The 14,296-nt window shown below is 44.4% G+C and overlaps 1 protein-coding gene across 7 annotated transcripts in view; it reads right to left on the bottom strand.

Annotated features, from left to right (window-relative positions):
* The window catches only part of SNX29 (sorting nexin 29), a 463,946-nt gene that overhangs the window by 138,285 nt on the left and 311,365 nt on the right, over positions 1-14,296 (bottom strand). For all 7 annotated transcript variants that reach the window (XM_075899351.1, XM_014577718.3, XM_014577716.3 and 4 more), the window contains one exon: positions 7,916-8,056. In XM_075899351.1, the coding sequence (XP_075755466.1) occupies positions 7,916-8,056 (141 nt within the window). The remainder of the gene's footprint in view (positions 1-7,915; positions 8,057-14,296) is intronic.

Genomic DNA, 14,296 nt, shown 5'->3' on the forward strand with positions numbered 1-14,296 from the left:
TTCTATAAGCTGAAAAGTCCAAGTCTTTTTATTCTCTCTTCATATGGGACCCATTCCAAACTCCTAATAATTTTTGGTGCTCTTTTCTGAACCTTTTCCAATGCCAATACATCTTTTTTGAGATGAGACGACCACATCTGTATGCAGTATTCAAGATGTGGGCATACCATGGTTTTATATAGAGGCAATAAGGTATTTTCTTCTTATTCTCTATCCCTTTTTTAATGACTCCTAACATTCTATTTGCTTTTTTGACTGCCGCTGCACACTGAGTGGATGTTTTCAGAGAACTATTCACAATGATTCCAAGATCTTTCTCTTGAGTAGTTGTAGCCAAATTAGTTCCCATTATATTGTATATACAGTTGGGATTATTTTTTCCAATGTGCATTACTTTACATTTATCAACATTAAATTTCATTTTCCATTTTGTTGCCCAATCACTAAGTTTGGTGAGATCTTTTTCAAACTCTTCACAGTCTACTTTGGTCTTAACTATCTTGAGCAGTTTGGTATCATCTACAAATTTTCCTACCTCACTGTTTACCCCTTTCTCCAGATCATTTATAAATAAGTTGATGTGTCCCAGGACAGACCCTTGGGGAAGGCCACTAGTTACCTCTCTCCACTCAAAAAACTTACCATTTATTCCTACCCTTTGTTTCCTGTCTTTTAACCAGTTATCAATCCACAATCTTCGCTCTTATCCCATGACAACTTACTTTACTTAAGAGCCTTTGGTGAGGGACCTTGTCAAAGACTTTCTGGAAATCTAAGTATATTATATCCACTGGATCCCCCTTGTCCACATGTTTGTTGACCCCACTGAAAGAACTCTATCAGATTAGTAAGGCATGATTTCTTCTACAGAAACCATGCTGACTTTCCCCCAACAAACTATATTCATCTATGTGACTGAGGAGCAAGTGCAAGTAGGTACAAGAAGGAAAAGGCTGCAGTAAGGAAGGTGCTGGGGAAATCATGGAGAAGTGGCCCAGGGGATCGTAGCTGTCACACAGCTATTATTGGAAACATTTGCAGACAGCTCCTTTTACATGGTCCTCAGGCTAGAATGCAAAGTACAGGGTGGGCCCAGGTTTCCCCCACCATGCACTCACTCCCTATTTCAGGACCAGAAAAGGACTGGCTTTGGGAAAAAGGGTTTGTGCAGCCCTGTAGCACTTGGAGGGGCCACGGAGAATATGGAATTTGATTTCCTCTCTTTTCCCCATGTTGGCTAATGATGAGAGTAGCTAAACAAACAAGCTGGTGCTCTAGATAAAGTGCCTAAACTAAGAGCTGCTATAAGCCTCTGAGGCAAGCAATCTGCTTTAAAGCACAGGACCCACCAAGCTTGGGGAGAACCTTTGTCATGATATCATTAAGGTGGAACTCCAACCTCAGCAAAAGCATTGGACGGATTGTTACCCTATAGCTACGTCTATAGTGTATTCTCTTGCACAAGAAAATATGCAAATGAGGCGAAACAGTGACTATCACTGTGCCTCATTTGCATACTTAATGAGCCACAATTTTTGTACAAGAAGCTTTTGCACAAAAAGGAGTCATCTGCACGGCTCCTTTTGGCACAAAAAACCCCTCTTGAGTAAGAACTATTCTGCCACTTTTTTTCAAGCAGAACAGTTCTTGCACAAGAGGGGGTTTTTGCGCAAAAAGGAGCTGTGTAGATGGCTCCTTTTTCTGCAAGAGCCCATTGTGCAAAAATGGCGGTTAATTAAGTATGCAAACAAGGCGCGGAGATATTCACCGCTTCGCCTCACTTGCATATTTTCTTGTGCAAGAGAGTGCAGTATAGACGTAGCTTATTGGTTACAACAATAATAATAACAACAGTGAGTGAGTGGCTCACTTGCTAATTTTTGGAAACCATTGATTCTTAGCTGAAATTGTAACTTAGAAGTAATTTTTTATGTAAGGTAACTGAGAATGGAGGATTCAAAAAGCCGACAAGAAGCTTTCCATAATTTAATGAAAACCAGGATGATATTCCATCACACAACTCAAGGGTTTTTTTTAAATAAGAGGATTAATATGTATCAATTCTACTAAAAACTCACCATTAGAGGCTTAACACAACTGCATTTTACCTTCTTCTAATTCATGGAAAGGACAAAATACTGCCAAATGGACTTTTAGTTAAGTAGTCTGTACCCTGATAAGTAAATACATTAACTCAAGCTTTATCCAGGCCAACTAAATACTATACACACATTATAGACATTGTACAATGATCCAGACCATAAGATCCTTGGAAACAACTCAACATTCCTGTAATGAAGGACTTATCAAGGTGGCCTTGCTTAAACTTCCCAGCTGTGTCTCTTCACATTTCTATTGGCACCAAGATAGTTTTATATAGCCCTTGTTATTAATTCAGAATATTGGTAACTAATTTCATTTTTAGATAAACATGATTTAGAGCTGATATTTATGAAGTGACCAAACGTGTTTATAATTAGTCTTGGTTTCCATGATAAAAGAAGCAAATTGTGGGTGCTGAAAAAAATAAACAAACCATGTAGGTGTAAAACTATACGCACTTCCCCTCCTTGTTAATTTGAATGTATCCTCTTTGATGACAAACAAAACGATATATAAGTAGTACTGTATTTCTCACATGACATTTCCATTTGACTCTCAACCAGAGCTAATATTGATTCTTTCTTCATGGCCATGGAGTCCCCAGACCTAATGGAAATGTTATCACTGCAGGGGCAGTGAAAAAGGATCTGGGAAGCCAGCATATGTAATCAGAAGTCAGCGTGCAATGAGGAAGGAAGAAAGAAAATCCCTTTTGCCTCTCACGAGATAGGGTCTGGCAGCAAGTCAGGCAAGGAAAGGGCTACTGAATACAATGCTAGCTTGGTATCGCATGGATTACTACATGGGGGCTTACTACAATCTCTAAACTGCACAATCCGCTGTAGAGAAGCATCACCCTACTTTGCATCTTCTGATATGTGCATGACTTCTCAGTCCCTGTCCCCTAGAAAGCTTTGGAGTGAGGTGGAGGAGAGTATATTTGGATCCAAATATGAGTTGTCATTTTTGAACTTTCAAGATCCACATCCACTGAAACCTCAGTGTCCACTAATGAATCCAGAAAAATATAAACCATCTTTTCTTATGTGGTTTCTTGCCATTTTAAATTACTTGATATCACGAATGCACAACACTTGTGTTCATCCTTTCAGGGTAGCCATCTAACATTGCTACAAGAGGTTACATTATTGGCAAATATGCTGGTAAAACAGATGACTTACGGAGGACTGCATATAAAGGAACTAATATCCACTGGTAAATATTTTGCTTAATATTTCTGCTTTCTTTTTCCATCATAACATCTGTGCACTAGGAGAAGTTTAATATTTATTTTCAGATAACTGATGAAGGACTAATCTTCTTACTATGCATTTTAGAAATGTGTTTGTCCATCTTTCTGCTGGGGGACATGCATTCTTTCTCCGCTGGAACTGCAATAGTCATGGTCAGGCACTTTTCACCTGGCGCCAACCTGCTGCGGTAAGAAAGGACTGGGGTTGTCCTCTTTCCCCAGGGCAGCCCATGTACTGAACCCTTCTTCCCTAGCTCCACTCCAGAACACTACATAGTAGACTGATTATATAAATGAGGCACATCATCTGAAAGGTACTTCCATCTTTAAAAAAAAAAAAAAACCCTAAATGTAGAATGCATTAATGGTGACGAAGAGACTGATTATATGGCTTCTAAAAGAAAGAGTTCCCATAACAGTCAGGATTAATAGTGAGTGTTATTCAGAGAGAAGTAGAAAGAACTATTTTAAATAATACAGGATATAATATTCAGATAATTGTCTGACTATATCTATCCATCTATCTAAAGAACATATATTCACCAAATTATTCTAATATATGAATTATTCATAATCTTTAATGAATTTACCCTCACAAAATCCCAATGAAGTATGGAGGTACCATAATTCCCATTATACAGTTGAAAAAATGCTGTACAAACTAAGTGACTTGTTCAAGTCACACAGAAAATCTGTGGGAAAGGGTAGGGAAATTATATATAGTTTACATTCATGCATCAGGAATTAATGAATACAAATCGGTACTGCTACTATATTTATTGGAAGGAGCATGAAGTAGTGAAGGTTTCTTCCTTAAATATACATTCAGCTTTCAATAAAATGTATTTTTGTTTTTTTTCCATTTTATTTTGAATGGTTTTATGTTTAGTGGCTTTAGAACTTAATTAATAATTGGACAATACATTTATTTGCAGGTGATGAAGACAAAGGTTATGTTACTCTCTTATTTGTATGGTCTGGTAGGAGAAAGTAATAGTTACATATATACAGTAAAACTCCATTGGTCCGGCATCCTATGCTCCGGCACTCCTGATGGTCCGGCACCATCAGCAACCCAGAAGTGCTCTGGCTGCCGGACAACTGGAGCTGCTCCGAGCCCGGCGTCCCCGATTCAGCTGCTGCTGGTCAGTTTCAGAAACGGCTGAATCCGGGACGCCTGGGGCACAGCAGCTGGGGTGCTGCCGGGTTGGTCCGGTAGTGCCGCCCTTCGGTGCTGTGAGATCAACTCGGCAGCACCCCAGCTGCTCTTGGGGATGCCTGGGACAGAGCAGCTAGGGTGCTGCCGAGTTGGTCCTGTAGCGCCGCCCCTCGGAGCTGCGGGACCAACCCGGCAGCACCTCAGCTGCTCTGTCCGAGGCGTCCAGGATTCAGCCGTTGCTGAAACTGACCAGCAGCAGCTGAATCGGGGACACCTGGGGCAGAGCCGGACTATAGAAAGGGGGGGCTATGAGGGGTCTGGGGTGGCATCCCCCTACCCCACCCAAGATCCCTCAAAGTCCCCCCTTCTGATAGTCCGGCATATCTGATAATCCGGCACCCCCTGAGTCCTAAAGGTGCAGGATTATCGGAAGTTTACTGTAGGTAGCTGTTGTTCTTTTTTATAATAAAATCACCACAATACCATATTTGGGTTCATGTTGTCTAGGGGCATTTGTTATTAACTTCATTTAATAGACAAGAGTCTCTTGCTCTCATAATTGTTTGTCATGGTCATAGGTCAGGAAGGGTATGTCTACACCACAGCACTAATTCGAACTAACTTAATTCAAATTAGTTCATTTGAAATAAGCTAATTTGAATTAGTGCATCTAGACCTAAAAATTAATTCGAATTAGCGTTTTGCTAATTCGAACTAGCATGTCCACATTGAGTGGACACTGAACCGAAGTTAAGGCTGGCCGGAACCAGTGCCGGCAGGGCATCAGGTTAGGGTTAGGGTGTGGCGCTGCTGCCTCAGGCTAGCCGAGGGCTATGCTTAAAGGGACCCGACTCCCACCCCGGACAGACAGTTCTCAGGGTTCCCCGCTTGCTTGTCTACCTCAATGAGGGACAGCAAAGCAGTCCTGTCTTGGAGTGCCCTGAGTGCCCACACTCGACACATCACAGCACTCGGCCATCAGCCCAGCTGCACTTGCCCAGGCTGCCATCCGGGTGGGTCAATCAAGGGGCTGTCCAGGAGGCCCTGCAGGAGAGCTTCCACCCTGAGGAGCCCGCAGAGCCACCGCAGTCCTCCCCATCAGGGGCTTGTGCCCCATTCCTCCTTCGCCTCTTTCCACTCCACTCCTCCCTAGCTCCCCTTCCTGATGTAAAAAATAAAGGACACATGTTCAAAAATAGAAACTCTCTTTATTTAACAAAACTGGCGGGAGGGGAGGGATTAACCTCTGGGGAGACTGGGAAAAGGAGATGGGAGAGGGGAAGAAAGAGGGTGGGAGAGGAAAGGGGGAAACCTGGGAGGAGGGAGCTGGAAGGGGGAAGCCAGGAAAAGAAGGAGGAGAGGAAGTATAAAACAATGGTACGCCATATCTTCAGTACTGTGTACAGATGTGGTCTCCTCACCTCAAAAAAGATATTTTGGCCATGGAAAGGGTTCAGAAAAGGGCAACTAAAATGATTAGAGGTTTGGAACAGGTCCCATATGAAGAGAGGCTAAAGAGACTGGGACTTTTCAATTTAGAAAAGAGGAGACTGAGGGGGGATATGATAGAGGTCTATAAAAGCATGAGTGGTGTGGAGAGGGTGCATAAAGAAAAGTTCTTCATTAGTTCCCATAATAGAAGGACTAGAGGACACCAAATGAAATGAATGGACAGCAGGTTTAAAACTAATAAGCGAAAGTTCTTCTTCACACAGCACATAGTCAACCTGTGGAACTCCTTGCCACAGGAGGCTGTGAAGGCTAGAACTATAACAGAGTTTAAAGAGAAATTAGATAAATTCATAGAGGTTGGGTCCATGGAGAGCTATTAGCAAGGGGTGTCCCTAGCCTCTGTTTGTGGAAGGCTGGAGATGGATGGCACGAGACAAATGGCTTGGTCATTGTCTTTGGTCCATCCCCTCCGGGGTACCTGGTGTTGGCCGCTGTCGGCAGACATGCTACAGGGCTAGATGGACCTTTTGTCTGACCCAGTACGGCCGTTCTTATGTTCTAAGCTCAGGGTCGGGGGTCTCACTGGACCAACTTGATTTTCATGCAAACCTGCTCCTGGGTTCGCATGTGGCCTTTGGTGGCCAGGCTGGCAGCTATCCTGGCCTAGACGGCCGCATTCCTATGCCTAGTGCGGAGGTCGTGGACATTGGAGGCCTCCACCAAACCTCGATGAGGTCCATGATCTCCGCGGTAGACCAGGCGGGCGCCTGCCTCTTGCAGCCCCGGGCAGGCTCCTGGGAGCCGCCAGCCAGGTCCTGGGAAGAGGCTGGGTGGCCACGGGTGGCTGGCTCATGCCGTGCCAGGTACAGGGTCTGCTGGCTGGGTGCTGGTAGGCTTGCAACTGGCACAAGCACTGTAGCCAGACTGTGCCCCTTTAAGGGCTATGGGGCCGGGAGGGGAGCATAAAAGTTTCCCTGGTTTGGTACAGAGTGGCCACCAGGGTAACCTGGGAAGGGCTAGCTTCCAACTAGTTTGAATTAAGTGGCTACTCAGCTCTTAATTAGAACTACTTAAATCGAACTAGGCATTACTCCTCATAGAATGAGGTTTACCTAGTTCGAATTAAGCGCTCCGCTAGTTCGATTTAAATTCGAACTAGCAGTTTGTATGTATAGCCGCTATTAAAGTTAATTCAAACTAACGGCTGTCAGTTCGAATTAACTTTGTAGTGTAGACATACCCGAAATTCTTCTGCTAAGGTCTTTAAAGTATGAGGGGCTTACGTGCTGGTTTCACATGTAGATCCTTTCACAAAAGTAGATATTCCACTTCAACACTAGTATGGTTTGGGAGAGGCAGTCTGGGTACTTCATACTGCCATTGTTGAAAACATCTGATAGGTATCCTTGTGTCTATTGATTATTAGGACCACACATACTGTTGATTGTTGGGCATAACTGTGACATTTATTTCTGCATTCCTCCACTGGCATCAGCAAACACTGAATATTTACAAACAAAACAACTAGAGACCATATCAACTGAATAAGAAAATCTGAATTTTCTATCTGTAAATAATTTACTCTGAACACTGAGAATATTGAGAAATGGATTAATCTAAATTCTTGTATAGATGAATACATTAATAGGCACATATAACTGTAAAGTTGCCAGTTTCAGATTTCCTGCAGAGATTTGTTTGCATCAAATAACTAGAAGGAATGTACAGATCAAGCATTCAAATTCACAATGTGCCCAACTATTTGTTCCTCAACTGGGAAAATGATAGTTTGTGTTCTGCATTTCATGAGATACGTCATTCACAGCTACATCGAATATAACCGATATATTCATCTGCATTTATGTTCTATTTTGTTAGAATTTTTACTTTAATTCATTCAGCATTTAATTATTTATTTTAATATGAACAAACGTTAAGATTTCAAGTACCTTGTTTCCAATGGCTTTTTTTGGTGGGAAGTTAAAGGTTCTTACTTGGTGGTATTTATTCTGTAACTTGTGATGCAAGCTTCTGAATTCTGCATATCTTCGATAAACATTCCATTCATCATCTTTTATTCTGATATATATCTGCAAATGTACAAGAAAAGATACATTTTAAAGACAATTACATTCATTTTTTCTTTCTGTTAAAAGTACTGTTGTCAGCTACCTTTATACGACATAATCTTGGTAGTTTTAGGACTATTTATTATAAAAATATCTGATTGCAGTTATGTTTAGTCAACAGGTCATTAAACTAATTCTCTTTCATTGATTCAGTGATGACATACATTAACTTGCTAATTATCTCAAGATATGGTTGCAATTTTGTAGTAAGTTAGCTGTGAATGCTTTCCTATGCCATTGTTTCCAGCAAGTTCTCCTGCTCAATGGACAAAGACAAAAGTAGTCTATGTCACCAACACTGATTTCCGTACATTTAATAGTTTTCCAAGTTCACACATGAATTTCTAGTCATTATTGTTTCATCACAAATTTTATTTATTCATCATAGTTATGCTCAATCGAGCCATATCCTTCGCGAACATATGGGCTGTGTCTACATTGGCATCCCTTTCCAGAAAAGGGATGCCAATGAGATACTTCGGAACTGCAAATCCGCGGGGGCTTTAAATATCCCCCGCGGCATTTGCATTTACATGGCTGCTGCTTTTTTCCGGATCGGGATTTTGCCAGAGAAAAGCGCCAGTGTAGACGCGATTTTCGGAAAATAAGCCCTTTTCCAGAAGATCCCTTTTCCTACTTGAAAGTAGAATAAGGGATCTTCTGGAAAAGGGCTTATTTTCTGGAGAATCGTGTCTACACTGGCGCTTTTCTCCGGCAAAAACCCCGAGCCGGAAAAAAGCAGCAGCCATATAAATGCAAATGTCGCAGGGGGATATTTAAATCCCCCGCAGATTTGCAATTCCGAAGTGTCTCATTAGCATCCCCTTTCCGGAAAGGGATGCCAATGTAGACACAGCCATGGAGTATTTTAAGAAGGTAAAGTGTATTATAAAAATACTGGAGTATAAACTGCTTATTTGCAAAACAGAAGCAGTTTCAGCTTTTTTTCTTTTCTTTTTGCCATAGGACATGCAGTATAATTTCACATACTGGATATTTTTGCCACAGCTCAATCACTTTCATGACGTTACTACCAATAAGATACTATTTTTTCCTCTCCCTGAGGGAAAACCCATACAGAAGAAAAACATGCTCAGAAAATTCTGAGAATTATTTCACAGCATTTTGGAACGGTGTTCCCTGTCTAGAAAAGTGTTTTTAACCCTATGGAGGGAGAAGGAAAGGCATACTTCTGAAATGCAGAAACTCCACAATAAACATAAGACTCAACACCCTGAGCCCTGGTCTATACTAGGGCCCTTATTTCGAAGTAACAAGCAGAGCGTTCACACTACCAAGACTTATTTCAACGGGCTGGGATTTTTTAAAAATAATTACCTGTTCTTTCCACAGGGAATAATGCTCATTTCAAAACTGTTATTTTGAAATAGTGTGAGTGTGGACGCTCAGCTGCTGCTGTCTCAAAATAATTGGCCTCCAGAGGCCTCTCACAGCTACACCTGTGGCTGCTCTGGCCTCACACCTGACCTCTCCAATGCTCCCCTTCTCCTGAAGAGCATAAAGCAGCAAGCTGAAGGAAAAGGGCTTGTGGCATGTGTGGACCTTTCACAACCCCGTGCCACCCATTCCAGGAGCCATGTCAAACCCCAGTTCTTTGAGCCCCTCACAGCTCCCAGAACTCCTGCAGCACCCTCAACTGACCCTGGTTGGGGACAAAAGAAGGCACTCCTTGTGCAAAGATCCTGGGCCTCATCAAGATCTGGGGCAAGAAGACCAACCTCCAGGATCACTGCACCAGGAGGAGGAATGCCCATGTCTTTCAGTTTTATGGCCGTCAGCCTGGTCAAAAAAGGACATGCACAGACCTTTGACCAGGTCCACATGAAAAAAAAAAAGAGCTCTGGCAGGCCTACAACAAGGAGCAGAGTGGAAGCTCTGGGGTGGGTCCTCACATCTGCTGCTATTATGAGCAGCTCAATGCCATCCTGAGAGGGGGGCTGGTCACCGGCCCCTGCCACCCCGTCGTCGAGTCTGTCCAGGACATACCCGGTGTCAGACTCTATAACAGCGGGGTTGCGGAGGACAAGGAGAGGGAAGAGGCGGAAGAGCAGACCAGCCAGGCCACCATACCCACCAGCCAGGAGCTGCTCCTCACCCTCAGTTCCCCCTCACAAGTGGTCTCCCAGGCCTCGGACAATCCTGGTGAAGGCATTTCAGTTGAGTGCCATTTCAGTTGAGTTAACTCTGCATATATACACGCTGAGGCAGGTGGTGGGCTGTGAGGGGCTCAGCCTTCTCAGCCTGGGGGTCACACAACAGCCTGTATATGCGGGTGCACATGCAGAACCAATCTGGAGCACTCAGCTCCATGATGCTCTCACACAGGTACTCTTCACTCCTTCTTACAAAGTTCCTGGAGTCACCTGCTTTTCTCCAGCCTCTGTGGTGGGACACCTTGCCACAGCAACCCACCACTAAGGACGCTGGGGTATGGAAACACACAGCAGTGATGCACACAGCACAGGTTCATGCCTGAACTCAGGCAGCATCTGTTCCCAGTCAAGCACAGTTATGTGGAAGAGACCAATCCCCTGCATGGGAATCTGCCAGAGGAAGGAAGAGGAGGGGACCCCAGTAGCTAACACATTCCCCCAAAACACCCTCCCCCCTTCTCCAGAGGGCAGGGATAGAAGTTCTCCCTCTGTGGGACACTGACTGTGCCAGACCCAGCATGTGTGGGACACAGAGGGAAGCTGATCTGTCCTGTCCCCACGTCCTGTCTGCAGGCCTGTGGCCTGGCCAGCACCTTCCCATGCCTGATTGTCCCCGGGCTGTGGGGGTAGTGAGACTCTCCTGAGATGTTCATGCCCCTGCAGGAAAGTGTCTACTGCTTAGGCACCAGATGGCCTTGCTCCAAGCACATCGCCATTGTCTGAACTGAGACCTTCGGTGTTGGCATAGAGATTAGGGCTAGGCTTCATACACAGTGTCTCCTGGGATGAATACTCTTGTAACTTTTCTTCACAGCTGGGACAGCTGAGTGTGCCGTGTCCACCATCTCCCAGACTTCTTGAGCGAACCTGGGAAGATTTGCTGAGGGACCAGATGGCTTGACAAGGAGTGGGCCACTGACTGGGAGGTGTGCCAGGCTGATCTGGAACTGCGGAAGGTCATTGGGATCAATCGGCATGAGTCTGTGTGCTCCGCCCTCACCACTGTGATGAAGCATATAGCCACCTCTCCACCCCCCAATTTCCCTGAACCTGACTCTCCAGCTTTCCCTCCTAGCTCCCTCAGAGGCCCCGATGGCCCAGGAACATGTGGTGGTGGAACCTCTAGGGCTGCTGAAGTCTACTGAGCTATCTGAGGAAGACGCCACTCCCAGCTCCATCCCTGAACCCCCTTCACCATTCCAGGTTCTTTCCCCAGTCCCTCCTCTATTGTATATCCCCCAGATAAACAGAGGTGTTTTTTTAAAAGCTTCTTTATTTGCTCTGCAGAGGAGGAGTGGAAGTGGAAAAGCACAGAGAGGGAATGCAGGGGCCCCTTCTGGAGAGGTCTAGGGGAAAGTCTTACAGGTTGCCTTAGGTGAAATGCTCCCTCAAGGCCTCCCAGATGAGCACAGCCCCCTGACGTACTCTCTGTATAGAACTGGTGTCCAGCTGCTTGTAATCCCTAGTCAGGCATTCAGCCTCTGCCCAACACAGGCAGGAAAGTCTCCCTCTTTCTCTCACATAGGTTGTGAAGCACACAGCAGGCAACCACTACGTAGGGGATATTGTGCTTGCTCATGTCTAATTGGGTCAGGAGACTCCTAAACCTCTCCTTTAGGTGGCCGAAGACATACTCCACAACCATGCAGCACCTGCTCAACCTGGCTTATAAGAGTAGGAGCGCCAAGACCCTGGTGGGGTTCAGGCTGCCTGTGTAGGCCTTCATAATCCAGGGGAGCAAGGGTTTAAGCTGAGTCTCCTGGAATGCAGATAGGCATGTTCACATCCCTAACCCTGATGGTGCAGTTGGATAAATAAGTGCTGGCGTGCATCTTCTGGAACAGGCAGGTTTTTCAGAAGATGCAGGCACTGTGCACCTTCTCCAACCAGCCGACATTAATGTATGTGAACTATCCCTTGTAATCCACCAGGGCCTGCAGCACCATCAAGGAGTACCCCTTTCTATTGAGGAAGTCTGAGGCATGATGGTCAGGGGCCAGGATGGCAATATAAGTGTTGTCTATGGTCCCTTACAGTTGGGGAAGCCCATGGTGGCAAAACCATCCATCACAGTGTTGATGTAATTCAGACTGACTCTCCACAGCAAGATATTATTGATGGTCTTGACTACCTGAAGGAGCACAGCCCAAACCGTAAATTTCCCAGTGTGACACCTGTTCCCAATGGAGCGGTAGCTGTCCGGTGTGGCTTCTAGAGGGCAATGGCAACACAGGGGGATGGCGGGTTGCAGTCAAGAGTCCTGTCACCTGAGGGCAGGGACAAGCAATTCACAGAGCTCCATGAAGGTGGCCTTCCACTTGCAGAAGTTCTGGAGCAACTGTTGGTCATCCCATTGCTGCAGGACGATGCAGTTCCACCAGTCGGAACTGGTCTCCCTCTGCCAAAAGTGATGTCTCACAGTGTCCTGGGGACTGAGAATCATTTGCTGCAGTAGGAGCGCCAGGACCTGGGTGAAGGCTCCTCCAGTTCAGGCTGCTTGTCGTCGTGCTGAAGTAGCATGTGGACAGTTTGAATGAACTGTGCCATGAGGCACAGCATGAGGCCTATGAGCTTGGCACTGCTTTGCAGCAGCTCTGGCTCAATGATGTGAATACTATGGCATTCATAAGGGTAAACAGAGCACATAGCGTGTCCCTCAACACCAAAGAGGGTAGGCAGTGGAGGAGTGACGTGAAAAAAAGCTATAGAAAAGAGCCCCATAAGCATGTGTCTCAGCTGGTCTCAGCAAGCAGTCACAGGAAGTGTCTGACCTCCTGATGCCCTCCTGAGAGTGCTTCTGGGGGCTTTTAATCCCATGCAGGCTCCAATCAGTATGAACAGGCTGTGAGCACTGTCAGGGATGCGAGCACTGCAAGGCTGCCGGCAGGGCCACCGGAAATGGCAGTGCTGGAAGGGTTGCCAGAGCTTGCAGGGCAGCAGAGATCATAGCCTGAGGGCAGTGGTGCCAGGTAGCTGGACAGAGAAGCCCAGCAGAGAGGCTGGTGCCAACCCCCATTCTCCCCCAAGACCTTCCCTGGTCCAGCAAACTCTCTTTTCCAGGACCAGTCAAGTCTCAAGGGAGCCAGACCAGGGAAGTCCAACTTGTATTTCCCTATACATACTATAGGCAATAATCAAAGTATTATGTGATAATTGTTAAATACTGGCTTGTAGTGGTTACCTCTTCACATCACTTCACATGCTCTTTTTGATTATGATGGTAGATTATACTAGAGAAAGCAAATACGATAGTATTGAAGTTAGCATATTGAGAATGCTGGAGCTGTTGAGTTTGGTCTATTTAGACTATATACACACACACAAAACTACAGGCAATGGTATCTGGCAATAGGAACTTGGATACTACAATGATGGGGCACTAAAAATAGGTAGACCACATGACAAAATATTTAAAGTAAAATATAATTTTTTAAATCATAGCTAGATAACTCTGATAATTAGATGATGAATTAAGATAAGGTGACTGATTAACAGAAGTACACCTATGCCCGAAGAGAGTTTGTGATAACAAACAGACATGTTAACTACATTCCTAGTGGCTGACAATAATGTAAGGGTTCTGGATTTCATATTAAGTGATAGAAAACCAAGGTATTTAGGCCCCAATTTAACAAGATACTTAAGTTTGTATATGCCTAGATATGTGAGGTAGTTTGATTGAAAATAGGCACTAGGCATATTCTTTAAGTATCTTACTGAATAAGTGAAAACAAGATTATTCTAACATATAATACTATAATTAAGGCACAATATATTAGAAATCTCAATGTAAAAGATATTAGATTTAAATGAAGCATATCAATACCAGTAGTAGGAAACATTTCCATGTATGCAAATAGCTGCGGTAGATATATTTGATGCATTGTGGTAAGAACTACATTTTAAAATATTTTTTATCCCCTCAACTCTTTCCCCAACTTTCTTTAATCACTACATTTAAAATATATTACTTCGGCACACATAATTATTATTCAAAATTTTCAGGCACTTTATAAAACAAAGTATA

This window comes from Pelodiscus sinensis, chromosome 16 (genome assembly GCF_049634645.1).
Source record: "Pelodiscus sinensis isolate JC-2024 chromosome 16, ASM4963464v1, whole genome shotgun sequence".
Classification (NCBI taxonomy): domain Eukaryota; kingdom Metazoa; phylum Chordata; order Testudines; family Trionychidae; genus Pelodiscus; species Pelodiscus sinensis.